Here is a 26,462-nt window from a genome sequence, read left to right as displayed (position 1 = left end):
AGTATCAAAGTACCTCATTAATGAAATAGATGGTGTCTGTCTGTCTGTCTGTCTGTCTGTCTGTCTGTCTGTCTGTCTGTCTCAGGGCACCGACTGTAGGAGTCGTCAGCCGTGCGTCTCATGGAACAGGAAGTAGCAGAACAGAAGGACCCACAGGCCGAAGAGAACCTCCAGCTCCCGGCGGGTGACATCACCGGAGGAACTCCCGACCCGCTCTTCATCAGTCGCTCCCTCTTCTCCCTCGCCAGCCACACATCCATAGAACCTCTCTTCCATCTCTCCCCTGCCGTGTGGTACAGCCCCCGTGTCTCCTGAGGTCTCTGCTGCTCTCTCTCCGGCGTCTGATTGGTCGGAGTCGCGGCCGGCGCCGGTCGATGAGGTCACCCCCCTCGCCGAACCTCCCCCTGAACGCGGAGACCTCCTCTCTCACCCTCTCACTCCCCTCCCTGAACACGCTGTCACTCGCCGGTCTCCCCGCGGCGTTGGCCTGGAGGCCCCGCCCCCCCCGCTCCTCCTCGTCTGACCCATCCCGCCGGCGACTCGCCCTCTTCGTCCGACGTCCCTCCTCTCCCTCGGCTCCGCCCCCCACGGCCGCCAGGAGGACGTCTGAACCCGCGGCCCGGGGCTCCTCCGGGGGGCAGCGCCCCCGTCTCCCCCCCTCACGGCGCCACCGTCTCCCCCCCTCACGGCGCCCCCGTCTCCCCCCCTCACGGCGCCCCGTCTCCCCCCTCACGGCGCCACCGTCTCCCCCCCTCACGGCGCCACCGTCTCCCCCCCTCACGGCGCCATGCTCCTCCCACTGCTCTGCCTTCACCCCCCCAACGTGGGGCAGTCCTTCACCTCCACACTGCCCCTCCTCCCCCTCCTCCCCTCCTCCTCCCCCTCCTCCCCCCCCTCCCCCTCCCCCCCCTCCTCGGAGCGCAGGCCCTCTCGCTGGAGGTCCAGGATGTAGCTGAAGGCGTCCTCCTCGTCCGAGTCCAGCGCGGCCAGCCGGGCCGCCCCGTCCTCCGCGCTGCGGGGGCCGCCCCCCTCTCCGGGGTCGGCGCGGGACGGCTGAGGACGTGGTGGCGCTGGGGGCCCCCCCTGCCACCCCCACGCCGCGTCCCGGGCCGCGGCGTGGGGGGCCGGTCCCGACGAGACCCCCCCCGTGCCGCCGGGCCCTTGGGGGGGGGGTGCCCCCCGAGGTTCCGTGGGATGAAGACGTCCTTCGCAGCGGGGGGGGGTTGGACCATCGTTTCCATAGTAACTGCTCCCTGTCTCCCCAGAGTGTGGAGGAAGACCTGGGCCTCTGGCTGTAGATCAGGCCCCCCCCCCGGCCCCCCCGGCCCCCCCTGGCTCCGCTGGAGGGGGCCCTGGAGCTCTGGGGCGTCCTGGGGGTCAGAGGGGGGGTCACCGACGGAGGCTTTATGGGATGTTGCTGGAGGGAGAGCAGCCAACAGGAGCCGCCCTCCCCAGGACCCCGTGATGGATGCACCGGGGGCTCTGGTGAACACACACTCACCTCGTCTGCTTCACTCTGGAACTCCAGGAACATGGACAGGTAGGTCACGATGGAGCGCTGGTCGGGTGAAGAGCACGCCACATCTGGGGGAGGACCGGAGCATTACCCCCTGGGCTCAGTGCCGGGTCAACCCTCTCTCCCTAACCCTAACCTGACCCGGTCTGTCTGTCTGTCTGTCTGTCAGTCTCACCCGTGGCTCCAGCAGGGCGGGGACGCCCAGGCGGTCCCGGGCGACCCTGAAGGCCTCCTCCAGGGTCCTGTGGGGGTCCGTGGGGGGGCGGTGCCCCAGGTCCACCAGGCCCGGGGCGATGGACTGGATCAGGGCCAGGAAGGCCAGGCCGCTCCGCCAGCTCCGCCCGAAGTCCCACACCTCCACGCCCAGCCTGGAGACGGGACGCATCTGTCTGTCTGAACCACGCCTGTCTGTCTGAACCACGCCCAGCCTGGAGACGGGACGCATCTGTCTGTCTGAACCACGCCTGTCTGTCTGAACCACGCCCAGCCTGGAGACGGGACGCATCTGTCTGTCTGAACCACGCCTGTCTGTCTGAACCACGCCCAGCCTGGAGACGGGACGCATCTGTCTGTCTGAACCACGCCTGTCTGTCTGAACCACGCCCAGCCTGGAGACGGGACGCATCTGTCTGTCTGAACCACGCCTGTCTTTGACCCGCCAGCTGGACGGGACGCATCTGTCTGTCTGAACCACGCCTGTCTGTCTGAACCACGCCCAGCCTGGAGACGGACGCATCTGTCTGTCTGAACCACGCCTGTCTGTCTGAACCACGCCCAGCCTGGAGACGGGACGCATCTGTCTGTCTGAACCACGCCTGTCTGTCTGAACCACGCCCAGCCTGGAGACGGGACGCATCTGTCTGTCTGAACCACGCCTGTCTGTCTGAACCACGCCCAGCCTGGAGACGGGACGCATCTGTCTGTCTGAACCACGCCTGTCTGTCTGAACCACGCCCAGCCTGGAGACGGGACGCATCTGTCTGTCTGAACCACGCCTGTCTGATCTGAAGACCACGCCGCCTGGCCTGTCTGTCTGAACCACGCCCAGCCTGGAGACGGGACGCCTGTCTGTCTGAACCACGCCTGTCTGTCTGAACCACGCCCAGCCTGGAGACGGGACGCATCTGTCTGTCTGAACCACGCCTGTCTGTCTGAACCACGCCCAGCCTGGAGACGGGACGCCTGTCTGTCTGAACCACGCCTGTCTGTCTCCATCCTGTCTGTCTGAACCACGCCCAGCCTGAGACAGGACGCATCTGTCTGTCTGAACCACGCCTGTCTGTCTGAACCACGCCCAGCCTGGAGACGGGACGCCTGTCTGTCTCCATCCTGTCTGTCTGAACCACGCCCAGCCTGGAGACGGGACGCATCTGTCTGTCTGAACCACGCCTGTCTGTCTCCATCCTGTCTGTCTGAACCACGCCCAGCCTGGAGACGGGACGCCTGTCTGTCTCCATCCTGTCTGTCTGAACCACGCCCAGCCTGGAGACGGGACGCCTGTCTGTCTGAACCACGCCTGTCTGTCTGAACCACGCCCAGCCTGGAGACAGGACGCATCTGTCTGTCTGTCTCCATCCTGTCTGTCTGAACCACGCCCAGCCTGGAGACGGGACGCATCTGTCTGTCTGAACCACGCCTGTCTGTCTCCATCCTGTCTGTCTGAACCACGCCCAGCCTGGAGACAGGACGCATCTGTCTGTCTGAACCACGCCTGTCTGTCTCCATCCTGTCTGTCTGAACCACGCCCAGCCTGGAGACGGGACGCATGCTGTCTGTCTGTCTCCATCCTGTCTGTCTGAACCACGCCCAGCCTGGAGACGGGACGCATCTGTCTGTCTGAACCACGCCGAGCCTGGAGACAGGACGCATCTGTCTGTCTGAACCACGCCCAGCCTGGAGACGGGACGCATCTGTCTGTCTGAACCACGCCTGTCTGTCTCCATCCTGTCTGTCTGAACCACGCCCAGCCTGGAGACAGGACGCATCTGTCTGTCTGAACCACGCCTGTCTGTCTCCATCCTGTCTGTCTGAACCACGCCCAGCCTGGAGACAGGACGCATCTGTCTGTCTGAATCACGCCTGTCTGTCTCCATCCTGTCTGTCTGAACCACGCCTGTCTGTCTCCATCCTGTCTGTCTGAACCACGTCTGTCTGTCTGAACCACGTCTGTCTGTCTCCATCCTGTCTGTCTGAACCACGTCTGTCTGTCTGAACCACGTCTGTCTGTCTGAACCATGTCTGTCTGTCTCCATCCTGTCTGTCTGAACCACGCCTGTCTGTCTCCATCCTGTCTGTCTGAACCACGCCTGTCTGTCTCCATCCTGTCTGTCTGAATCATGCCTGTCTGTCTCCATCCTGTCTGTCTGAACCACGCCTGTCTGTCTCCATCCTGTCTGTCTGAACCCCGTCTGTCTGTCTGAACCATGTCTGTCTGTCTGAACCACGCCTGTCTGTCTCCATCCTGTCTGTCTGAACCCCGTCTGTCTGTCTGAACCATGTCTGTCTGTCTCCCCCCCCCTCACCTGGCCGTCCTCCTCTGGACCCACAGCAGGAGGCTCTCCAGGGGCCTCGAGCGGAGCCGTCGGCCCCGGCCCGGCCTCCTGCGGCGGGGGGGCAGGGTGGCGCTGGAGTAGGGGCCCCCGGGCGGGGGGAGGGGGCCCCGGGGGGAGGGGGAGGGGGAGGGGGGGAGGGAGGAGAGGCTGGAGGAGAGACGCCGCTTAAGGCCTCCGGTCGCCTCCTGGATCTGGAGGGGGAGGGGGAGAGGGGGGGGAGGAGGGGAGGAGGAGGGGGGAGGGAGGGGGGAGGGAGGGGAGGAGGGAGGGGAGGAGGAGGGGGGAGGGAGGGGGGAGGGAGGAGGGGAGGAGGAGGGGAGTGGGGGAGGAGGAGGGGGAGGGAGGAGGGGGGAGGAGGAGGGGAGTGGGGGAGGAGGAGGGGGAGGAGTAGGGGGAGGGAGGGAGGAGGGGAGGAGGAGGGGGGAGGGAGGGGGGAGGGAGGAGGAGGGGGGAGGGAGGAGGAGGGGGGAGGGAGGAGGGGAGGAGGAGGGGGGAGGGAGGAGGGGAGGAGGAGGGGGGGAGTGGGGGAGGAGGAGGGGGAGGGAGGGAGGAGGGGGGGGAGGAGGGGGGAGGAGGGGGGAGAGGGGGGAGAGGGGGGAGGAGGAGACAGGCTAGGATCTACCGTTCTCATGTCACTGTGCATGAGTCAGTCAGTCAGACAGTCAGTCAGACAGTCAGACAGACAGTCAGACAGACAGACAGTCAGTCAGACAGACATTCAGACAGACAGTCAGTCAGACAGTCAGTCAGACAGTCAGTCAGACAGGCCCTCACCTGGAAGAAGGAGATGATGTTCCAGAGGAGGTTCAGGACCACGTGAGGAACACCGTCAGCCACCGCTGAGGCCTCGACGCCAAGGAGCTTCACCTGAGGACCAGGAGACGCCTCAGTCACCTACTGAGTCCCTTACCTGAGTCCCTTACCTGAGTCCCTTACCTGAGTCCCCTACCTGAGTCCCCTACCTGAGTCCCTTAACTGAGTCCCTTACCTGAGTCCCTTACCTGAGTCCCCTACCTGAGTCCCCTACCTGAGTCCCTTACCTGAGTCCCTTACCTGAGTCCCCTACCTGAGTCCCCTACCTGAGTCCCCTACCTGAGTCCCTTACCTGAGTCCCTTACTTGAGTCCCTTACTTGAGTCCCTTACTTGAGTCCCTTACCTGAGTCCCTTACCCGAGTCCCTTACCCGAGTCCCTTACCTGAGTCCCTTACCCGAGTCCCTTACCTGAGTCACCTACCTGAGTCCCTTACTTGAGTCCCTTACTTGAGTCCCTTACTTGAGTAATGTACTTTAGTCAGGACTCACTGGGTGGACAACAAACAACAACAACCCACAACAAAATAGTGCTACAACAAAATAAGGCTACAAAAATCATCGTACTAAAATACTTATTTTAATAAATACATTTTATGGAAATAAGGGCTTTTCATGGGATACAAAAACACTTCACATACCATTATGAACACCAACTACCATATAAATGCTGGAGCGGTTATGCAAAGATACGGCGACTGTAGCTGAAGGAACTCACGTGTCGGTCGTCGAGGAAGGCCAGGGCCTTAGCGATGTTGTTCAGCCTGAATATGCGGTGTGTGGAAGGCCTGAACCGATACACCTACAGGGAGAAACCTCGTCACACATCTCTTTGTTGGGCTGAATCCTCAATAGTTTGAAGGAATCCACATTATGGAATTCATCGACTGAAATAATGGGAAGGAATCTAATCTATTTAGCTGTGGTTTCCAGCTCTTTTGGTCATGTGGTGAACAGAAGGAAGATAAGGAGCCTCAGCTCCAGGCTGAGGCTCTTCTGAGTGCATTTAGTCCGTCTTATCTGGGCTCAAAGTAAAACCTTGAGTTCAAGGTTGCCTCCCATACTGCCTCCCTCATTCTGCATCCTGAACCCCCACCATCCTCTAAACGCCGTCTGGTCTACTCTCAGGTCAGTCAGCCCCCCTGTTATGCCCGTACATAACCCCCCCCCCCCCCCACATCCAGATCGGAGGTCATGGTCGGGGCTGGCGGTGGTTCTCCTCCTCGCTGCCTCACCAGCTGGCAGCCTGAGAGCTGCTCCAGCAGCGCCAGGAGCGCCCGGCCGTCCCCCAGGTCCACGAACAGATCCTGGACCTGGAGGGGAGGGTCACACTGGGAGGGGGGGGGGCACTGATCAGAGGGAGGGACCTGTGTGTGTGTGTGTGTGTGTGTGTGTGTGTGTGTGTGTGTGTGTGTGTGTGTGTGTGCTCCTCACTCTCTTCAGGAAGACGTTCATCCATCTGGTGTAAGTCTGTTTCTGTACAGCCGTCTTCTCACCTGGGAGAGAAACACACTCTCCTGTAATGACAACTGAACGATCGTTGCAGGTTGCATTGAACTAAGTTATTACACAATCTAGAACAATTAACATATGCAAACTTACTTTATTGGCAGAGGTTGTATGTAGATAACACAACTTTACACTATTCAACCCCTAGAAATGACAAACTATAATTTGATAGTTACCTTTTGCACTGAATTTTTTCTCTAATTTCAACACTAGTAATTTAGCGTTTAGGTACTAGGTCTCAGCAAGTAAACAATAAATGGAGGGCTAATGTCCCAACCCGTCATCAGGAAGAGTCAGACACAACTACAGCCACCACTCAAAACAAACTACACTCGACTTTCACTGAATGGTTGTCTGCTCTAAATCGGTTTTACAAATTGATTGTCCAAACATATCGTGGGACCCCGTCCCAGCCGTGGGATTCTCCACCAGCGACCATCCTGACGTTCTTGAAGTGTACCTTGAGGGGACGGCGGGTTGCGGTCGGGGGTCTCCTCTCTGGGGCCCTCTCCAGCAGCCCCCACCAGGGCCATGGGGCCAGCGGCGCCGGTCGACTTTAAAATTAGAACTCAAATGTTGGAGCGCAACTTCTGTCGCTGAGAGCGGGCGAGTAAAAGGAGCATGCAGAGTACTTCCACCTCCTGCCTGGTTCCAGAAGCAGATGAAGAAACGTCAATGAGGAAGGACAGTCTCCTGCCTCGACATGCAGGCCCTCCTGCTCCTCCCCCGCCACAGGCACAACCGGAGCCCTGGGTTCAGTTTGAAGAAGAAAAGTGTGCATGCTTTTGGCCTTCAAGAGAACAAAAACACAAGTGTGTGTGTCATAGCCTGCAGGCTACAACTTTAACTCGTATCCCACGTCTCATAGTTTACAAATGAATCCAGAGAACTAATACCAGATCTTTCCATGCAGGTTTTTCTTCAGCTCACTTAAGAAAATGCAAAAGGTGCTCTTTGGAGAAACCACTAAGTTTTATGATTAAGCCCCAACATGATCACAAATGCCATTTAATAAAGTTAAGATTACTACAAGCTCAGATTTATTCATTATAAAATGAATAGAAAAATACCATAAGGAGCATATTTCTGAGTTACTGGGTTTCTTCGTAACATGAACGCTATAGCAATCAACCTTCAGCTCCACCTACACTTTAGGCACAATTCGTTTGTAGAAATATGTGCAGCCAGCATTTTCGTCACACTCAACTTATGAACACAGATGTATAGAAATAAACAGTCGCAATGAAAGAGTAAACAATTTTAAATCAAATCATTTATTTAACATTAAAAATAGTGGGCTACCTTTCCAAAAAAAAAAGAAATATATATATATTATATACATATAGACTTGAGGGAGAACATTAAGTCCAGTGGAACGGACAGAAACATGCAAATTAAGACTTAGGCCTCTCCATCCAATCTGATGCGTGCATCCAAGAAGGCTGGCTGCATATTATCCTGCAGGTGACAGATCGCCTCGTGCGATACCTTGATTGTTGGACCATTAAAAACCCTTAGTGAGACGGTCCATCTCCAGCCAGGTCCTGCACCCACACCACTCACCTACATACAGGGCATGTCGCAGTGGAAAGGCGTCGGACAGGAGCAGCTCACCCTGCCAGACACTACACCCCCACTGCATTCTCTCTCCCTGCCTCAAGAAGAGGTGGTGGCCACAGGTCAGAACGCCACCACCGCCGTGGGAAACAGGGGTCGCACGGGGGGGGGGGGGGGGGGGCAACGTGTCCAAGGAACATCGCACGTGGACCTCCGGCACCTCCAGGAGCCACGCCTTTTCATTCCTTGAGTTACTCTCTGCGACTTTGAGGGGGCACCACTTGCAGATCTCGCAAGGGGCCGTGTTAACAAAGTCGCAATGCATCCTGGGAAAACACCCAGTACACTCTCAGGATAGGACAGTTGGTTTAAAATAAACTAAAAAAGTAAAAAATCACCACATTGAATAGTAAAGATAAGTCAGGATAGCTGTATTATTAAAGAAAAATGGCAGGAAACGTTAGCACGTTTTGTTTTTTATTAAAACACTTCATAATCATAATAAAAATATACAACAGGTATACTAGGGCGGCCGACATTACCTTCAATTCTAACACACAAGTAGGAAACACCTTCCGAAGCTGATCGCAAGGGCGACCCGGTGATGAAAGGCAAGTACCGTCTAAAAGATGGTCCATTATTGTCCTGACAATTACTACAAGAGAAAATGCTGTTCTGGTGAAGAGAAACAAGAGCAACAAAAAACTAATATCTTACAGGGTCATGACAATTCAAGTAATACAGAAAAAAGTATATCAGAATTATTACAATTAGATTAATCATGTCCATGGGATATTAGAAGACGTCCATTCAGGTTCCAGCCAATCAAAGACTAGCTGCATCTTTCCATTGTACAGCAGTCCGGGTTAGACGACCTGATGATTCCAATTATGTGTGCTTCTGCTTCTCAAGTCCAATTCACCAGCACAACAATGAATCCTGGGTCGGATCTCCTCCACATCTAAACGCAGACCTCCATCTCCTCCAGCGTCAGTGGGCCTGCAGTCATATAGAGTGGAACTGGGCCTACAGTTATACAGAGTGTTACTGGTTATTTCCTGCCCATTACGAAACTGGGAGCCTCCGCATCGTCCTCCGCCTCCTTGTCATCATCATCATCATCACTGCTGCTGCTGGAGCTCTTCTCGTCGCCCTCCTTGGTGGAGTCCTCCTTCGCCTTCTTGGCGCTCATCTTCTTCATCTTCAGCTTGTCCCTCTTCTTGCGGCGCTTGGCGGTGCGGTCGTCTGCCGCCTTCTTGTTCTCCTCTACCTTGTCCAGGTAGTCTATGTCCTGCTTCACCTTGTCCGACATCTTGTCCAGGAAGTCCTGCCGTTGGTACTCCCTGCGGCGGAGGTGGCGGTAGACGTGGAACTCTCCGCTGCCGGCCCCGGCGCTGGAGCCCATCACGTCCCGGACGAACTCCGGCGGGGCCCGCGGGTTCCAGTCCCGCGGCCGCTCAGGGATGGGCGCGGGTTTGTCCGGGTTCCGCATCAGCCGCTCCAGCTTGAGCCGCTGCTCCTCCGCCGGGGTCTTGGCGATGATGAGCTTTTTGGATTCTTTGCCGCCATGTTTGGAGGGTTTCCCTGTTGTGTTTTTTGTATCGGTTTTCGCCGCCATGCTTCAAAATCAACAATCGTCCACTTCCGACTCCCACAGGTCGACCCGGAAGCGGATTAAATCCGGTTACGACCCGGAAGGGTCATGACTTTTATATATTTTTTGTTTGCGCAGTAATAGCATCCTTTAATTTTGCGTGAAATCATGGTAATTTTTTGTTTTAAAACAACAAAGAACATATGTAATAACAAAAAATAAATGAATAGATTTTAATCCGAATTACAGTGCATTGCGTAAATTTTAACGGACACGATTCTCCACCAATGAGCATCCACCACAGAGAGCTGTCGCCCAATCAGTCTCGGCTCCGGCCATCGTGACGGGTGACGCTTGCCTACGTTCGTAAGCAGGAGGACATTGACTTTACTTAACCCTCGTCTCCTGCCGTGTGTGTTCGGCAACTAATCAAAACAAACACCACCTGTATCGTTACACCAACGTATCGTCAAGCGGACAACATGAACAACCTGATCCGAGCGAGCGTCCGCTGTCTGCGGGCGGGCAGCACTGCGGGGTACCCGTCGATGCGGCTCCCCGCTGGGCCGGTGTCGTTCACCGCTGCCCGGCTCCTGTGCGCCGCCACGGACATGCAGCAGACCCTGGGGGAGATGGTGAAGAAGGACAAGGTGGTGGTGTTCATCAAGGGGACCCCCGCCCAGCCCATGTGCGGCTTCAGTAATGCGGTGGTGCAGATCCTCCGGATGCACGGGGTGGACGACTACGCAGCGTACAACGTGCTGGACGACCAGGACCTCCGACAAGGTCAGTGGTCCGGGGACTGTCCTGATGGACCGGGGACTGTCCCGATTAACTGTAGGGGTTCGGCTAGAGTTGTTGTTGTTTTCAACTTAATGAATAAGTTACGGTTAAAATCCTTTGGTGGCATTTAATCTAGATGCTAATGGTGACTGGCCGTATTGTCTCATTGCGTCATTTCAACACAGTGCTTATGGGGGTTTCTTGTCTGAAGGAGTCTGCCACACACTGGGGGGGGGGGCTCCACTTTTATCAGTCCTCACCAGCTCCGCCAGAGGGGTGGGGTGGCCTTTATGTCAAATGTTAAAATCTGTTGAGGAAAGTGCAGTTTTTGGCAACGTCACTGCTCGTTACAGAGAAGTGGACAGTCTATTATGTGTTCAGGCCCTCACTTCAGACAGGGGACAAGGAAGTTAAGAAACCGACGACGTCACTCTATTCAGTAGGGCTTGTTTTCAAGCTTGGGAGACCTGGCAATCTCTCTAAAGTGGGTAAGCTGGTTCAGGCCGTAAAATAACCAATCTCCTATTGGGCCTGAACACGGAACAGGGAAAACTACCATCATCCACCATCTTCCTGACCCATAACTAATGAACCAAATTTTAGATAAGATCCAACTCTTTATCAGAGTGGAATTATCTTACTTTAACACTACAAATCACAGAATTAAACATTTGGAGAACATTGGTCACAGAGTCACTCGAACCAGCGACCTCACGATTAGAAACTCACTCGCTCTCTCCCCACCACCAGGCATCAAGGAGTTCTCCAACTGGCCCACCATCCCCCAGGTGTACCTCAACAGCGAGTTTGTGGGCGGCTGCGACATCCTGCTGCAGATGCACCAGAGCGGAGACCTGGTGGAGGAGCTCAACAAGATGGGCATCCGCTCGGCGCTGGTGGAGGCCGAGAAGGAGTCCAAGTAGCCCCGCCCCCCGCCGCCGCCGCCGCCGCCGCCGCCGCCGCCGCCGACCCACCCGGACACTCAGAGGAACCGACTCCCAGACGAACCACGGCCACCACCTGACCGGCCGCCGACCAGAGCCAATCAGCACCGATCTTTATCTTAATTTAGTTATTTCCTGACGTGGGGAGGAAGGTACACTGATTGGTTAGCAGGTGCCACCACTTATCTTGATGACGAGGGGGAGGGGGGCATCACACCAGGGGTTGGGGTGCCCGAACGCTGACGTTCTGACGTTGGTAACATCCAAAGGTAATAAGCGTCAGAGTGTCAAATCCAACGCGAATACCAACTGCCACCGACCCCAGCCCCCTTTAGTAAGGATATGTTTACACCAGGTGGGGGTTTTACACCTGGTGTGTGTGCGTTGGAAACTTAACAAGCCCGGTGGAACCTTTTGGAGAAACGACCTACAAGTCTGAATGACAGAGCATTTGAATACTATTCCTGTAAGGGCCCTTCTCCCCCCTCGTCCCTGACCCCTCCTCCCCCCTTCCCTAGAAGGCTCTTGATCCTGCCGTTTATAGCACCACTTCCTGTTAGGGTTCAAACCCAGTGTGACGGCAGCCAGGAAGTGATGTCACCGTCCCCGTCTTATTTCTACTACACTAAACCAACGGGGAACGATACTGTTCTGTTTAAACAGGGTCTTATTCTTATATATCGGGTTCATTTCTTTGTTTTTTTTAATCCCAGACAAAGGATTATTTTTCTAGATCAGCTCGGATATTTCCATGATAGTTTGCTTTTACAAGCAATAGTATCTTTGAAGAAGCAGATTATTACATAATAGCCAATAGCGACACGGTAAAGTTTGCCAATGGTTACATCTAACGTAGTTAAAGGCGGGCTTTACTATTCATGAATAACAAGTTCATATAAACCACTTGATTGACAGCAGGGTGCAGCAATGATTACACTGTGTATGCAAGCCATGTTTGTTTGTATCCTATTAACCCTTTCCTCTCACCAACCGCAGTCAGTTGGTCAACTGTCTAATGAAATGGTCCAAACGCACCCTCATCATGTGTACACTCTCCGAAACTTAACAGTCTTCCACCTCCACCGTTTTGTTTCTCCTAGTTCAAAATGGCGGTCTCGGAAATGGACAAGACAACACCTTGGTCTATCTGTCTGTCCTGGTCTGTGGTCAGTTCTTTCTGTGTGAGCGCTGAAGCTCAGCGCTCTGCTTCACACTGTTGGTATTTAAGTGACGCTTGTGGTGTGCACTGTAAGATAATTTATATTGAGATATTACGTGTATTTCAGTGGCACATTGAACTGTTTATCAATAAAAAAAATATTTTGCCATGATTTTGGATTGGGATTTTGTCTTCAAGTCAAAAATGACCGGATATAAACTTCCTCGACGAGTACATGTTTACCAAATGGAGGCAGGAATGCCAGGGTGCGGTCAGCCTGATGGTTGTAGGTTCAAACCTTAATGTCTGCAATGCCCAACCCTGCCTGCTCGCTCATCACATGTAGCGGCAGAACAATTCAGAGTCTGACAAAGGTGCTGGCGAAAGGCTACAGGACTAAACTCTACATTACATCCTTATCTTGTCCAGAGCCTCTAGCTGTGGTACTAAACTCTGGAAACTACCGGATACATTGACTCACTGGTCATAACTAACAAGCACAACAAGTGTCAAGAATAGTTATACTACATTTGAGACTGGTAAATATTTACCTCAGTATTTGAGTGTTGCCGAGTGTCTTTATATTTGCCGATACTGGAAAACACAAAATACTTACTTGAACCATATTCAAACTGGTACATATATTCTAAATTTGGAAGTGAATGGCATTAAACAGCCATTGAAGTTTAAATGGGATAAACATTCTGTGGTTCAAATGTTTGGTGTTTCTACTAGTTTCTACCTTCACTCTCTGTCCCTGAAAACCTCAATCAAAGCCAGAAATCCAGGGGTTATCATGGATTCAGATTTACATTTCGACAGTCACATCAAATCAGTTACAAAATCGGCATATTATCACCTTAAAAAATGTAGCAAGACTTAGAGGGCTCATGTCCACTGAAGACTTACAGAAACTTGTACATGCCTTTATCACTAGTAAGCTTGATTACTGCAATGGTCTCCTTACAGGTCTCCCAAAACAAACTGAGGAAGATTCAGCTTGTTCAGAATGCTGCTGCTAGAGTTCTAACAAAGACCAAAAAATTTGAACATATTACACCAATTCTGAAATCGTTACATTGGCTTCCTGTAGGTCAGAGAATGGATTTTAAAATCATGTTGCTAACCTATAAATCCCTGCATGGTTTAGGCCCAAAATATTTAACTGATATGCTTCCACTACATCAGCCTTCTAGACCATTTAGATCCTATGAGACCAATCTGTTAATTATCCCCAGAGTAAACACAAAACATGGGAAAGCAGGATTTAGTTACTATGCAACAAATAGCTGGAATAAACTCCCTGAGGATTTAAGACGTGCCCCAACTCTGAGCACCTTTAAAACAAGACTGAAGACGTTTGCTTTAGCTTTCTGCAAAATCTTAAATACATTGCACTTTCTAAAAAGCTTTTTTAACTTTGCCTTTATTTTCTATTTTAATACTAAAATGCCTTTTTAACTTTCTATTTTACCCATTTCTTTGCATGTTTTTTTTTACTTATCTATTATTTTATTTTATTGTATGACAATGTTTATATGTGAAGCACTTTGAGTCTGCCTTGTGTATGAAAAGTGCTATATAAATAAAGTTGCCTTGCCTTGCCTAGTCAAATGAGTAAATGATTATTACCTTGTGAAAATCTGTATTAATTCTTCTTATTTTGATATACAAAGATTAAAATACATTTATCTGTACTGGGCCATAACTCTGAAAAGAGTATAAAATAATACTTACACCAGCTAAATTTATAAGAATGGGAAGAACCGAAAACCAGGAACTGTAATAAATGAATTGGATGCTAAATTTGTTTCTTAAACCTGAAATTATTTAATACAAAATATTAATTTATAAAATAAAACTTAAGTAGGATTGACAGCAGCACAACACTGTAAATACTGACATCGGCCAGCCAGGCTATTGGCAGTGAGCTGGCACACAGACGAGCCAATCGCCTTTCAGCACTCAGTTCACCCTCCTCACCCTCAACCAATCAGTCCCAGGCTGCAGACGAACCCTCCATGATCCCCCTCCTCCGGACCGACCGCTGCCACCGACTGCAGTAGCACCTGTTCCACCAGAGGGGGGTGCTGTTCCCTCGGGTTAGTGTTTCTGTGCTTTAGTCTTTTATTTATCATTAAAAAGGGCCCTCGTTTCCACCAGTGCTGTTGATTCGCCGTCAGAGGCCATTAAGAAACCCTGTCATGACATCATAGGTGGGAGTGCCACTGGTACGCTGATCGACCTGTCCGTCAAGCGTCTGGTATGACAGTCCCACTTGTGATGTCACTATGGGAAGCGGTTGGGAGCTGAGACGGCTCGCGCTAGACCTTCTTCACCGAGCGGCCATGTTGGTTAGCTGGCTGGAGAAACCTTCTATAGACTCTGGAGGAACCATGACCACTCTAGGCCTGCCTTCCGTTTCCACACCCGGGAAGCATCGGGAAGCATCAGGAAGGCATTCCCATTTAATCGTCATGTTTTCCCCAAATATTCCAGAAGGTTTCCCACCCAAATAAACAAAATGGTCGCCAGGGTGAAGGACGTCTCTGGCCTATCAGAACAGGGGCCCTTTAACAAGGACGTCAGAGGGGGCGGTGCTTCCGGGAGGGGGGGGAGGGGGGGCGTGTCAGGGGTCAGAGGTCAGAGCTTCTGCAGGAAGCGCAGCACCAGGTCGCGCAGGGTGGTGCGCATGGGCTCGTTGTTGTCGCACACGATGTGCGTGGCGTGCGCCTCCATCTGGATGAGCGCGTCCTCCGCCTGCAGGTGGAGGATGTGGCCGTCGGCCGTCTCCTCCACCTTCACCTCGCTGACGCCGTGCTGCGGGGGGGGCAGGGGTCAGAGGTCAGGGTCAATACAGAGCGTGTAGAGGAGGTGAATGATGAAGGCCTGTCAACAGGGGCCCGGGTTATGAGAGCCCCTGTTGACCCCCTCGCCAGCGCCGGCTCTGGGGCGGTACCTTGTGCAGGGTGGCCAGGAAGCCGTCCAGGGGCACCGCTCCGCTCAGCAGGGGCTTGGGGGCCAGCAGCTCAGGGGGCTCCTCCGCCACCCGCTTCCTCTTCTTGGTGGGGGCGGCCGGGGGGGGGCGGGGCACCGACTGGCAACGCACAGGGGGACAGGCTTCAGCCGGACGTAGGCCGCGTGTGGGCGGGTTAGCTAGCTCACCATCCGTTGGATAACAAGTCCCATGGATACGATAGGGGCGTTTGATTGGCTTTAAGCAGGTCTGCTTAATTAACTGGACGCTCTGATTGGTTGCGTGTGCATGATAGCCCACTGTGAGACCACTGCCACGTCGCTAGTATAGGTACGTCATGGATACAATCATACAAACACCTCACCATCAGCGTGTGCTTGTTGTCCTTGGACTGCAGCATCCCGGAGACGGTTGCCACGGAGACGCCCGGTTTGACCTCCGAGGGCACCAGGGACTTGGCGAGCTGCCGACCACAGAGCTCTCGTTAGGGCGGATCACGGTCATCATCAATGTTACCGAGACTGTTCTCTATAGTAATACGACCTCCTACTGAATAGTGGCGGCCCTATCGACCGATCGACTGATCAGCAGGACAGCCTTATTGATCGACTGATCAGCAGGACAGCCTTATTGATCGACTGATCAGCAGGACAGCCTTATTGATCGACTGATCAACAGGACAGCCTTATTGATCGACTGATCAACAGGACAGCCTTATTGATCGACTGATCAACAGGACAGCCTTATTGATCGACTGATCAGCAGGACAGCCTTATTGATCGACTGATCAACAGGACAGCCTTATTGATCGACTGATCAGCAGGACAGCCTTATTGATCGACTGATCAGCAGGACAGCCTTATTGATCGACTGATCAGCAGGACAGCCTTATTGATCGACTGATCAGCAGGACAGCCTTATTGATCGACTGATCAACAGGACAGCCTTATTGATCGACTGATCAACAGGACAGCCTTATTGATCGACTGATCAACAGGACAGCCTTATTGATCGACTGATCAACAGGACAGCCTTATTGATCGAATGATCAACAGGACAGCCTTATTGATCGACTGATCAACAGGACAGCCTTATTGATCGACTGATCAACAGGACAGCCTTATTGATCGACTGATCAGCAGGACAGCCTTATTGATCGACTGCTGAAGGTACTGGGATGGATCAGGGGGCAGGGAGACCTACACCCTACCCCCTCCTTAAGGACATCCTCTAAGGCCCACTGAAAGGGGGTTCACTACATCCACCAACACCACCCTCTCACTGTAAACACGTAGCTATACAACAACACTGTGTTACTATGGTAACCGGGAGAATTCACATCTAATCTGTTAACTTTAGTCGACCTCTGGGCTGAGGCTGTTAGGGTGGTGTAACAGTGCGGGTGGTGTAACAGTGCGGGTGATGTTACAGTGCGGGTGGTGTCGGTGCGGGTGGTGTTATCCTGCGGGTGGTGTGGTGCGGCTCTGACCTCGGGCAGCAGGTGGATGCGCTCGTAGCGGCGTCTGAAGGGCAGGCTGAGCACGGAGCAGCGGCGGTACGGGAGGGGCGGGGCCGGCAGCTCCAGCATCAGGTCTGAGCGGTGGGACTGGGCGGGCGGGGGCTGGGTGTACTGCTCCGGACACACCACGTGGAGCGGCTGGGGGGGGGGGGGGGGGGGGGGTTATCACAGGCCTGGACCAATCACAGGCCTGGACCAATCACAGGCCTCGCTGCCGCCTCGCCTCGACTGAAGGTAACGATGTCGGGGAGCGAGGACGTAAGCGGTGCGCGACCGCCTTGCGGCCCTGCGACCGCCTTGCGGCCCGCGACCGCCTTGCGGCGCGCGACCGCCTTGCGGCCCGCGACCGCCTTGCGGCGCGCGACCGCCTTGCGGCGCGCGACCGCCTTGCGGTGCGCGACCGTGGGACCATAGTCAGCATTTAGGGTGAGGGGCGGCGGGGGGTCAAGGTTCACTTGTTTAACTCGACTGCAGAGCCCCCCCCCCTCCCTCCCTCCCTCCTACGCACCTGTTGGAGGTGGACCGGCCTGGCAGCGGCTATAGGACCTAGCATTGTGTAGCATCTCATCCTGTCTCTGCTGTATACGGGGTTATCCTAGTGATTGTCAGTGCTTGGCACTTGGTTCTATGAACATCCTCACTGTATCGACAGCCATATACTGTTGTTTCTCTTTCTTCTGACTAATGGACTCATTGTAAGTCGTTTTGGATGAATGTATAATGAAGCCCAGATGTCTGAGGGACATCACTGAGCCAGATGCCCTGACCCCTACTTCTCCTTTAAGGACGTGGATCTAAAGCTTCCTGCCAAAGTCCTTCTGGATGAAGATGACTGACTCGGTAGTAAACAGTATGCGCTGCCATCTGGCCAGAAAGGTTTCTCTTTGTTTAGCCAAAACAGTAAATAGTGAGGATAAAAGATCATTAAACATCGCTCTGGAATTTAGTTTAGAGTGGAGGAGCTTAATCATGCCGGCAATTTAAAAAAACCTGCAACAGATGTTTCAGTGTTTTTCTGAGGCCTTGGCTCCAACTAGTATCAACCCACCAACCATCATATCCATAGATAGAACGCGTCTACCTCAGTGTAGACTTTGATACAATAAGAGTCCTGATCGTATTGGTGCGGGCCCAGGGCCGGTTCTACTGTTTATGTCCAGTAGCGTCTCCTCATTGGCTGGTTCGAACCGGAGGGCGGGCTCACCTGGATCTCCTTGAGCAGCTTGGACACCTGGTGGAAGTTGAGGCGCGTGTCGATGGGGCAGTACACACACTTCATGGCCAGGGGCTGGTAGGGGGCCAGCGCGTCCAGGTAGGAGAAGTCTGGCTCTGGGGGGACAGATGGGAGACAAACCCTGAGGACCCACCCTGAGACTGGCCCTGAGACAGACTGGCCCTGAGACAGACTGGCCCTGAGACAGACTGGCCCTGAGACAGACTGGCCCTGAGACAGACTGGCCCTGAGACAGACTGGCCCTGAGACAGACTGGCCCTGAGACAGACTGGCCCTGAGACAGACTGGCCCTGAGACAGACTGGCCCTGAGACAGACTGGCCCTGAGACAGACTGGCCCTGAGACAGACTGGCCCTGAGACAGACTGGCTCTGAGACTGGCCCTGAGACAGACTGGCCCTGAGACAGACTGGCTCTGAGACTGGCCCTGAGACAGACTGGCCCTGAGACAGACTGGCCCTGAGACAGACTGGCCCTGAGACAGACTGGCCCTGAGACAGACTGGCCCCGAGACTGGCCCTGAGACAGACTGGCCCTGAGACAGACTGGCCCTGAGACAGACTGGCCCTGAGACAGACTGGCCCTGAGACAGACTGGCCCTGAGACAGACTGGCCCTGAGACAGACTGGCCCTGAGACAGACTGGCTCTGAGACAGACTGGCCCTGAGACAGACTGGCTCTGAGACAGACTGGCTCTGAGACAGACTGGCCCTGAGACAGACTGGCTCTGAGACTGCCCCTGAGACAGACTGGCCCTGAGACAGACTGGCCCTGAGACAGACTGGCTCTGAGACAGACTGGCTCTGAGACAGACTGGCCCTGAGACAGACTGGCCCTGAGACAGACTGGCCCTGAGACAGACTGGCCCCGAGACAGACTGGCCCTGAGACAGACTGGCCCTGAGACAGACTGGCCCTGAGACAGACTGGCTCTGAGACAGACTGGCTCTGAGACAGACTGGCCCTGAGACAGACTGGCCCTGAGACAGACTGGCCCTGAGACAGACTGGCCCTGAGACAGACTGGCCCTGAGACAGACTGGCCCTGAGACAGACTGGCTCTGAGACAGACTGGCCCTGAGACTGACTGGCCCTGAGACAGACTGGCTCTGAGACAGACTGGCCCTGAGACAGGCTGGCTCTGAGACAGACTGGCCCTGAGACAGACTGGCTCTGAGACTGCCCCTGAGACAGACTGGCCCTGAGACAGACTGGCCCTGAGACTGACTGGCTCTGAGACTGGCCCTGAGACAGACTGGCCCTGAGACAGACTGGCTCTGAGACAGACTGGCCCTGAGACAGACTGGCCCTGAGACTGACTGGCCCTGAGACAGACTGGCCCTGAGACAGACTGGCCCTGAGACAGACTGGCCCTGAGACAGACTGGCCCTGAGACTGACCCACTGAATAAGTGGGTGGGTCAGTTATGGTTCTTGTGGCCATTTGTCCCTTCCGCTACACCCGACTTACGTAACTACATAGCATAGCATAGCATAGCATAGCATAGATTGCATAGCTTAACCTAATATAGCCTAGCATAGCATAGCCTGGCATAGCTTAGCCTAGCCTAGCCTAGCAGCGGCTCACAGCGGGGGCTGTACCGGTGAAGATGATGGTGTTGAGGCTGGATCGGCCCCACAGCTCCATGAAGTGCACCACGTCCCCGAAGCGCAGCGAGGGGTGGCCCGTGAAGACCACGCAGGGCTGCCGGAACTCGCTGCTGAAGTCCCCGTGGATGCTGGGGTAGTGCTTCAGCTTGTTGGTCTGGATCAGCTGCAGGAGAGACGCCGCGGTGAGGCTACACGCTAGACCGGCTGCTTACGCGTGGAGTAAACCGGGTGTGGCTACACGCTAGACCGGCTGCTTACGCGTGGAGTAAACCGGGTGTGGCTACACGCTAGACCGGCTGCTTACGCGTGGAGTAAACCGGGTGAGGCTACACGCTAGACCGGCTGCTTACGCGTGGAGTAAACCGGGTGAGGCTACACGCTAGACCGGCTGCTTACGCGTGGAGTAAACCGGGTGAGGCTACACGCTAGACCGGCTGCTTACGCGTGGAGTAAACCGGGTGTGGCTACACGCTAGACCGGCTGTTTACACGTGGAGTACACCGGGTGTGGCTACACGCTAGACCGGCTGTTTACGTGTGGAGTACACCGGGTGTGAGACCAGATGCTAGTCCTACTGTTATCAAAACCAGGTGCGAGACCAGATACAATTCATGCCGTTAACTTATGTAAGAAAAAAAAGGTTTTAACCAGATACCAGTAGTATATTTACCATGTAGGAAACCAGATGTGAAACAAGATTACCCCTTGTTTAAAAAAGAGAATTTGGGAAAACTGGTGTGAGGCCAGTAATAATGTTTACATAGGAGGAAGAAGGCGAACCAGGTGTGAAACCAGACGGAGACTAGTTCTACTGTTGCCATAGGTGAACCAGGTGTGACACCAGACTGAGACTAGTTCTACTGTTGCCATAGGTGAACCAGGTGTGACACCAGACGGAGACTAGTTCTACTGTTGCCATAGGCGAACCAGGTGTGACACCAGACTGAGACTAGTTCTACTGTTGCCATAGGTGAACCAGGTGTGACACCAGACGGAGACTAGTTATACTGTTGCCATAGGTGAACCAGGTGTGACACCAGACTGAGACTAGTTCTACTGTTGCCATAGGTGAACCAGGTGTGACACCAGACTGAGACTAGTCCTACTGTTGCCATAGGTGAACCAGGTGTGACACCAGACTGAGACTAGTTCTACTGTTGCCATAGGTGAACCAGGTGTGACACCAGACTGAGACTAGTTCTACTGTTGCCATAGGTGAACCAGGTGTGACACCAGACTGAGACTAGTTCTACTGTTGCCATAGGTGAACCAGGTGTGACACCAGACGGAGACTAGTTCTACTGTTACCATAGGTGAACCAGGTGTGACACCAGACTGAGACTAGTTCTACTGTTGCCATAGGTGAACCAGGTGTGACACCAGACGGAGACTAGTTCTACTGTTGCCATAGGCGAACCAGGTGTGACACCAGACGGAGACTAGTCCTAATGCACATGGGGAACCCTTCCTGAATGAATCCCCGACACAGCACCCACCTCTGCGTGGGGGAAGGGCGGCTCGGGGAGGTAGACCTTGGACTGTTTGTTGTGGCAGAGCCTGCAATGGGCCACACAAACACACAACACAACACACAACACACAACACAACACACCCAATCAGCATGGTGCCAGGCCCGAGTAGTCAAACACTGATCAAAACGGATCACAGCTTAAACACAGCTTTGAATTAAAACAACTGGACGGTCTGTAATAATTAATGTAGCTCATGAACCATATCCTCGTGTGGCCTCAGGATATGGTTATCCTGGTTGTAAACAGTATTATTAACAAAATGGATAGAGAAAATGTTCAAATTAAAAGCCCCCCCACCACTCGGCGAAGATCTGGGAGAACTCCAGGGAGCTGTTGGCGATGGGGGAGATGAAGTAGAAGGGCGTGCTGCCCAGGTTGGCGCTGTCGATGAACTGGTACAGGCACTCCAGCAGGTCGTAGATCACCCCCGACGAGTAGCATGGCACCAGCACGTTGCCCCCCGCGCGGATCGTCATGGCTACGGGCGGCATGGCAACAACATCAGCCCCCCCGTGAGCCCTCAGTACCTTCCAGCTGGGAGTCCAACACCACAGCCAGACTATACTCATGACTGCAGTGAATGAATGAATGAATGCTGAATGAATGAATGAAGCACAACAGGCCTTTGAGTGGCCAAGGAGAACAATTATGGATTAAAATGTTTTTTTAATTCACAAAAGGTGAGTGAGTGACTCTTGGTTTGTGTATCATGATGTCATTGTTTGGTTTGACTGAACCCATCCTGTAGGCCGACGCCCAGAGGGCTCTCATCAGAACAGCCTACCCAGGTTGCTGCAGAACTCTCCCAGCATGCCGTCTGGGTTGGCAGTGGGCATCTGCGTAAGGCCCGTCAGGATCAGGATGTCGCTGTTCTTCAGCGAGCTCTGGTCCATTGGCTGGAGGGACAGAGGAGGAAGAGGAGGTCAGGGTGGACTTTGGACCGCTTTCAGAGAACCATCAAAGCAGACTTTAACTCCTTGGCTGCCAAAGTCCTTTCCAGTATTATTGAAGGAACCCTATTTTACCAACCAGGTATGATAGGTACATCCACGTACCAGCCTGACCAGTGGGCTGTACCAACTGGGAGGTTGATCCAGCCATAGTAGATGTGTGGACACTCCCACGCGTGTTTAGACTCATCCACATCGCCCCTGCTGGTAAAACACCAGACCCTCTCAATGGATCCCAGGTGGGTCTCACCTGTGGATGTGTGGTGAGGAGGGAGGAGCCGGACATATAGGAGACCTTCTCGTAATGTGATTGGATGATCCAGTTGGAGCTGCCCAATGAGTAGCCGGAGCTTAGAGGGGACACCTGCACAGCGCCAAACAACTCCTGGAGAACAACAACAACAACAACACAAACCAGACGGCGGGTGTTTACATCTGAACTCGCGTTCCAGCAGGAGCAGAAGGAGACGACAGACGAGTCCTCGGGTACGTTTAGGGAGAGCAGTGAGGCCTGATGGAGGACACCGTACCACTTTCTGGGAGTACCCCACCAGCTGCACCTTGCTGAGGGCCGAGTTGACCTCCTGGATGGTGTAGCACCTCTTCCACGCCCACACCTCCGCCACGTCCTTCAGCGGCCCTGGCAACAGCCTGGAACCAACGCCCCATCAGCCGCCGCTCAACACATCACATCCTACTACACACATCATCTAGATCTATTGTCAGCTTTAACGAAAGCAGCATCTGGATTTGGATGCATGTGGACACAAGGGGAACGCGGGCAAGGGGGGATCGAACCGAGACCCTTTCGGCTCCACTTTCCTGCTGTCTACATTGCTGCATATTAAAAGGAACACAATGTGTTTTGAGAGGCATACAAACATGTGAACCTCTGTATTTCCTTGTTCTTCCAGCAGGTGGCGGACTGGGCTTTGGGCACTCTCTCCATGTGGTTGACCAGCTCCTCCATCAGCAGCCTGGAGGAGGAGACGGTGGGAGGTTAGACTGAAATCAGACAGAATAGACACGCATCCAATGAGATAAATGCATCACCTCAATCATCATCTTATGGAAAAAGAATAAGAGTTCATATATATATAAAAATGTGAGCTTTAAATATATATGTTTTTTGTTTTTTCACCAACTAGAAGATTCCCGTTCTACGCAGAACCTTCCGAACCTCCCCCCCCCCGTGCACTGTGAACCATGTGAGTCGGTGTTCCCCGTCGCCGTGCCGACGGCGCCCTACCGGCCGATCTGCAGCGTGGGCTCGGTGGCGTACACGGCGCCGGTGAAGCCGCTGTGCTCGGTGATGTAGGGCAGCGCCATCATGCAGTGGTAGTTGGAGATCAGGATGACGTCGATGGTGGACAGGTCCATCAGCTCCCTCTGGGGGGGGGGTGTTAACGTCAGAACAGGGAATAACATAGGACAACATAGAACAACATAGAACAACATAGGACAACATAGGACAACATAGAACAACATAGAACAACACAGGACAACATAGGACAACATAGAACAACACAGCATAACATAGAACAACACAGAACAACATAGGACAACATAGGACAACATAGAACATAGGACAACATAGGACAACATAGAACAACATAGGACAACATAGGACAACACAGGACAACATAGGACAACATAGGACAACATAGAACAACATAGAACAACATAGGACAACATAGAACAACATAGAACAACACAGGACAACATAGGACAACATAGAACAACACAGGACAACATAGGACAACACAGGACAACATAGAATAACATAGAATAACATAGGACAACATAGGACAACATAGGACAACATAGAACAACATAGAACACAGAACAACATAGGACAACATAGAACAACACAGAACAACATAGAACAACACAGAACAACATAGAGCAACATAGTGCAACAAAGAATAACATAGAACAACACAGAACAACATAGAACAACATAGAACAACATAGAACACAGAATAACATAGAACAACATAGAACAACACAGAACAATATAGAACAACATAGAACAACATAGAACACAGAATAACATAGAACAACATAGGACAACATAGGACAACATAGAACAACATAGAACAACATAGAACAACATAGAACAACATAGTGCAACATAGGGCAACATATAACAACATAAAATAACACAGAATAACATCTGACTTGATTATCAACACTAGGATTATGATACGTAGTAGAAGTAGTAGTAGTGGTTGTAGCAATAGTCGCATTAATAGTACTTAAGTAGTAGTCTAATCGTAATTTTAGTTATCGTAGTAGTAGTATTAATAAAAGTATCAGTGATAGTATTCACTAGTGATAGTGATATCAATAGTAGAAGTATGAGTATTAGTAATAGTGGATTAAAAGTAGTAGTAGTTGTAGCAGCAGTAGTAGTAATAGTTCTAATAGCAGTCGTAGAAGTAGTAGTAAAATGTATTGACAGAGTAAGTTGGTATAGCCTTTTATACGATAACCTCCAGCTCTCTTTTTAAAATGCATATATTTTGGTTCACGTCATATACTTAGTAATATTAACCACGATAACAGCAACGCAACTGAAGAGTATGTATGGCCTTGAGATGTTGTGATACAGTACAGTTAAATGCATGAGGTTTGTTTTACCTCTGGAAGACAGAGCTCAGGCTGGGAGTCCACAAACACTCTGCCACCACACTCCTTCAGCTCCTGGACGCACAACAACACAACACAAGTTTAATGTTGCACACTAGTGTATATGATATAATGTATTTGGTACATCTATTACTATATCAAATCTACTATTTCATCCTGGCCAGACAAGCCACCATTTGTAAATACAATTCATCCACATTCATTTATCATGATTAAAACCACTATACATGATAACGCATTTTAACTCATTCATGTCTGTATATAATGCATGTCTGTACATTGTGAGTGTCATTCTGTGGGAAGCAAGCTTATCCAATTCGTCTGATTCTGACACACGACTTCGTGAATACAGTGACCCCAGAAAACCAATCAGACACAAACTGACCCTCTTACCTTTTCCAAGTTGATCGATCCGTCCTTGGACACCCAGCCAGGCAGCTTGGAGAGTCTGGGACTAACGAACCAAACGAAAGAGAGAGAGAACGATATGACACCATGAGAGACAACACAACTTTACACAAGACAGTAAAACCGTTCCCAAAGTGTGCACCTGACGCCGCTCGCACCAGGCCAACGGACTCACCTGTGCACCAGAGGCAATGGTAAGAAGTTCAGGACGGACGTGGTGTCCAGGCCACAGTCCAGCATGATGGTGGTGGATTTAAACTTGAGCACATTGCAGGGCAGCGTCGGGTGTCCTGATAAACAGTACTGGGGTACAGTAGATGGGATACAGACATTGTTAATTTCGCACGAAAATGGACACAACTAACGTTACTGCTCATAGGGACGTTTGGCTTGGTTTAGACTGGGTGTGCGGGGGACGTGTACACGTTTGTGCACCGTTGTGTACGCGCACACACACACCTACGTGTTAAGTTAGTTTTATTAGAGTTTATTATGATCAGACTCATGAATGAATGATACTAGATGGGTTAGCTATGGTGGAAAACAAAGGCTTGTTCAGCCCAACTTGAGCCGCTCAACGGATCTCATGGTCAAATACAAGTTTACAATCACCGGGGTGAGGACGTGTTACTCACCAGTTTCATTTTGACACCCAGAAGTTAAGAATTCGGTTGAATTGACTAGCTGGCTGTGCTAGCACTAGCTCTGGCAGTGCATGCAGTGTTGTTCTCCACAAGTGTTGCCAGATTGGGTCCAATTTCCCGCCCAATCTGGCAACACTGGCTGCAGTAGGGAAATCTGCGCTGGAAATCTTACTAGATCTGGCAACACTGATCTCCACTCGCTCTACTCTACTGGTCTCTGATGCCCCCTCACAGCGCCCCCTGCAGCACCGGAGGACACACACACACACACACACACACACACACACACACACACACACACACACACACACACACACACACACACACACACACACACACACACACACACACACACACACACACACACACACACACACACTGCCCCCCCAGTCCAACTGGCCCAGTACTACCCATGGTACTACCATTCTCAAGTTATTACAAAATATAATTTAGTCAGGGTAGTCTACTGATACACGAGTCCTCCTCCGTGGATAATAAAGTGACAATTTATGAG

General features: G+C 52.6%; 4 protein-coding genes and 1 non-coding gene across 5 annotated transcripts; 1 reads left to right on the top strand and 4 right to left on the bottom strand.

The window, feature by feature from the left end:
- Nucleotides 1–1,545: 1,545 nt before the first annotated feature.
- On the bottom strand, nucleotides 1,546–8,248 carry clmnb (calmin b). The gene is made up of 8 exons (XM_060042340.1): nucleotides 6,849–8,248; nucleotides 6,314–6,375; nucleotides 6,115–6,210; nucleotides 5,598–5,681; nucleotides 4,843–4,935; nucleotides 4,039–4,259; nucleotides 1,692–1,884; nucleotides 1,546–1,584 (listed from the first exon to the last, which is right to left on the bottom strand). The coding sequence occupies exons 1-8, from the start codon at nucleotides 6,919–6,921 to the stop codon at nucleotides 1,546–1,548; spliced, it is 861 nt and encodes a 286-aa protein (XP_059898323.1). The 5' UTR covers nucleotides 6,922–8,248.
- Nucleotides 7,963–8,266, bottom strand: LOC132450502 (small Cajal body-specific RNA 13). The gene has a single exon (XR_009523881.1). It is a non-coding gene; the product is annotated as a small Cajal body-specific RNA 13 (non-coding RNA).
- Nucleotides 8,267–8,401: 135 nt separating this feature from the next.
- Nucleotides 8,402–9,728, bottom strand: prkrip1 (PRKR interacting protein 1). Its single transcript, XM_060042173.1, has one exon. The coding sequence runs from the start codon at nucleotides 9,561–9,563 to the stop codon at nucleotides 8,997–8,999; it is 567 nt and encodes a 188-aa protein (XP_059898156.1). The 5' UTR covers nucleotides 9,564–9,728; the 3' UTR covers nucleotides 8,402–8,996.
- A 109-nt stretch (nucleotides 9,729–9,837) lies between these two features.
- Nucleotides 9,838–12,597, top strand: glrx5 (glutaredoxin 5 homolog (S. cerevisiae)). Its single transcript, XM_060042174.1, has 2 exons — nucleotides 9,838–10,325; nucleotides 11,073–12,597. The coding sequence occupies exons 1-2, from the start codon at nucleotides 10,022–10,024 to the stop codon at nucleotides 11,243–11,245; spliced, it is 477 nt and encodes a 158-aa protein (XP_059898157.1). The 5' UTR covers nucleotides 9,838–10,021; the 3' UTR covers nucleotides 11,246–12,597.
- ints9 (integrator complex subunit 9) lies at nucleotides 11,982–26,138 on the bottom strand. The gene is made up of 17 exons (XM_060042142.1): nucleotides 25,940–26,138; nucleotides 25,480–25,607; nucleotides 25,290–25,350; nucleotides 24,888–24,950; nucleotides 23,494–23,633; nucleotides 23,135–23,221; nucleotides 22,775–22,895; nucleotides 22,495–22,629; nucleotides 22,079–22,190; nucleotides 21,592–21,772; nucleotides 21,259–21,319; nucleotides 19,754–19,925; nucleotides 18,126–18,250; nucleotides 16,892–17,059; nucleotides 15,767–15,865; nucleotides 15,385–15,522; nucleotides 11,982–15,245 (listed from the first exon to the last, which is right to left on the bottom strand). The coding sequence occupies exons 1-17, from the start codon at nucleotides 25,946–25,948 to the stop codon at nucleotides 15,069–15,071; spliced, it is 1,977 nt and encodes a 658-aa protein (XP_059898125.1). The 5' UTR covers nucleotides 25,949–26,138; the 3' UTR covers nucleotides 11,982–15,068.
- Between the last annotated feature and the right edge of the window lie 324 nt (nucleotides 26,139–26,462).

The sequence above is a fragment of the Gadus macrocephalus genome, chromosome 21 (assembly GCF_031168955.1).
Source record: "Gadus macrocephalus chromosome 21, ASM3116895v1".
In the NCBI taxonomy this organism is placed as follows: Eukaryota; Metazoa; Chordata; class Actinopteri; order Gadiformes; family Gadidae; genus Gadus; species Gadus macrocephalus.
The sequence above is the reverse complement of the archived record's forward strand: the minus strand, read 5'-3'. Positions and strand labels throughout refer to the sequence as shown.

Bases quoted from the DNA above. Each gene is read 5' to 3' on its own strand.
- clmnb (XM_060042340.1), bottom strand. From the start codon at position 6,921: ATGGCCCTGGTGGGGGCTGCTGGAGAGGGCCCCAGAGAGGAGACCCCC. The intron at 4,936-5,597 runs GTGAGTTCCTTC...CCTGGTCCTCAG, and splicing joins CCTTCCTCGACGACCGACAC to GTGAAGCTCCTTGGCGTCGA. The intron at 1,585-1,691 runs GTGAGACTGACA...GTCCTCCCCCAG, and splicing joins CCGCCCTGCTGGAGCCACGG to ATGTGGCGTGCTCTTCACCC.
- ints9 (XM_060042142.1), bottom strand. The intron at 24,951-25,289 runs GTAAGAGGGTCA...TTGTGCGTCCAG, and splicing joins GATCGATCAACTTGGAAAAG to GAGCTGAAGGAGTGTGGTGG. The intron at 22,896-23,134 runs GTTCACATGTTT...CGTTGGTTCCAG, and splicing joins AAGAACAAGGAAATACAGAG to GCTGTTGCCAGGGCCGCTGA.
- prkrip1 (XM_060042173.1), bottom strand. From the start codon at position 9,563: ATGGCGGCGAAAACCGATACAAAAAACACAACAGGGAAACCCTCCAAA.
- glrx5 (XM_060042174.1), top strand. From the start codon at position 10,022: ATGAACAACCTGATCCGAGCGAGCGTCCGCTGTCTGCGGGCGGGCAGC. The intron at 10,326-11,072 runs GTCAGTGGTCCG...CCCCACCACCAG, and splicing joins CGACCAGGACCTCCGACAAG to GCATCAAGGAGTTCTCCAAC.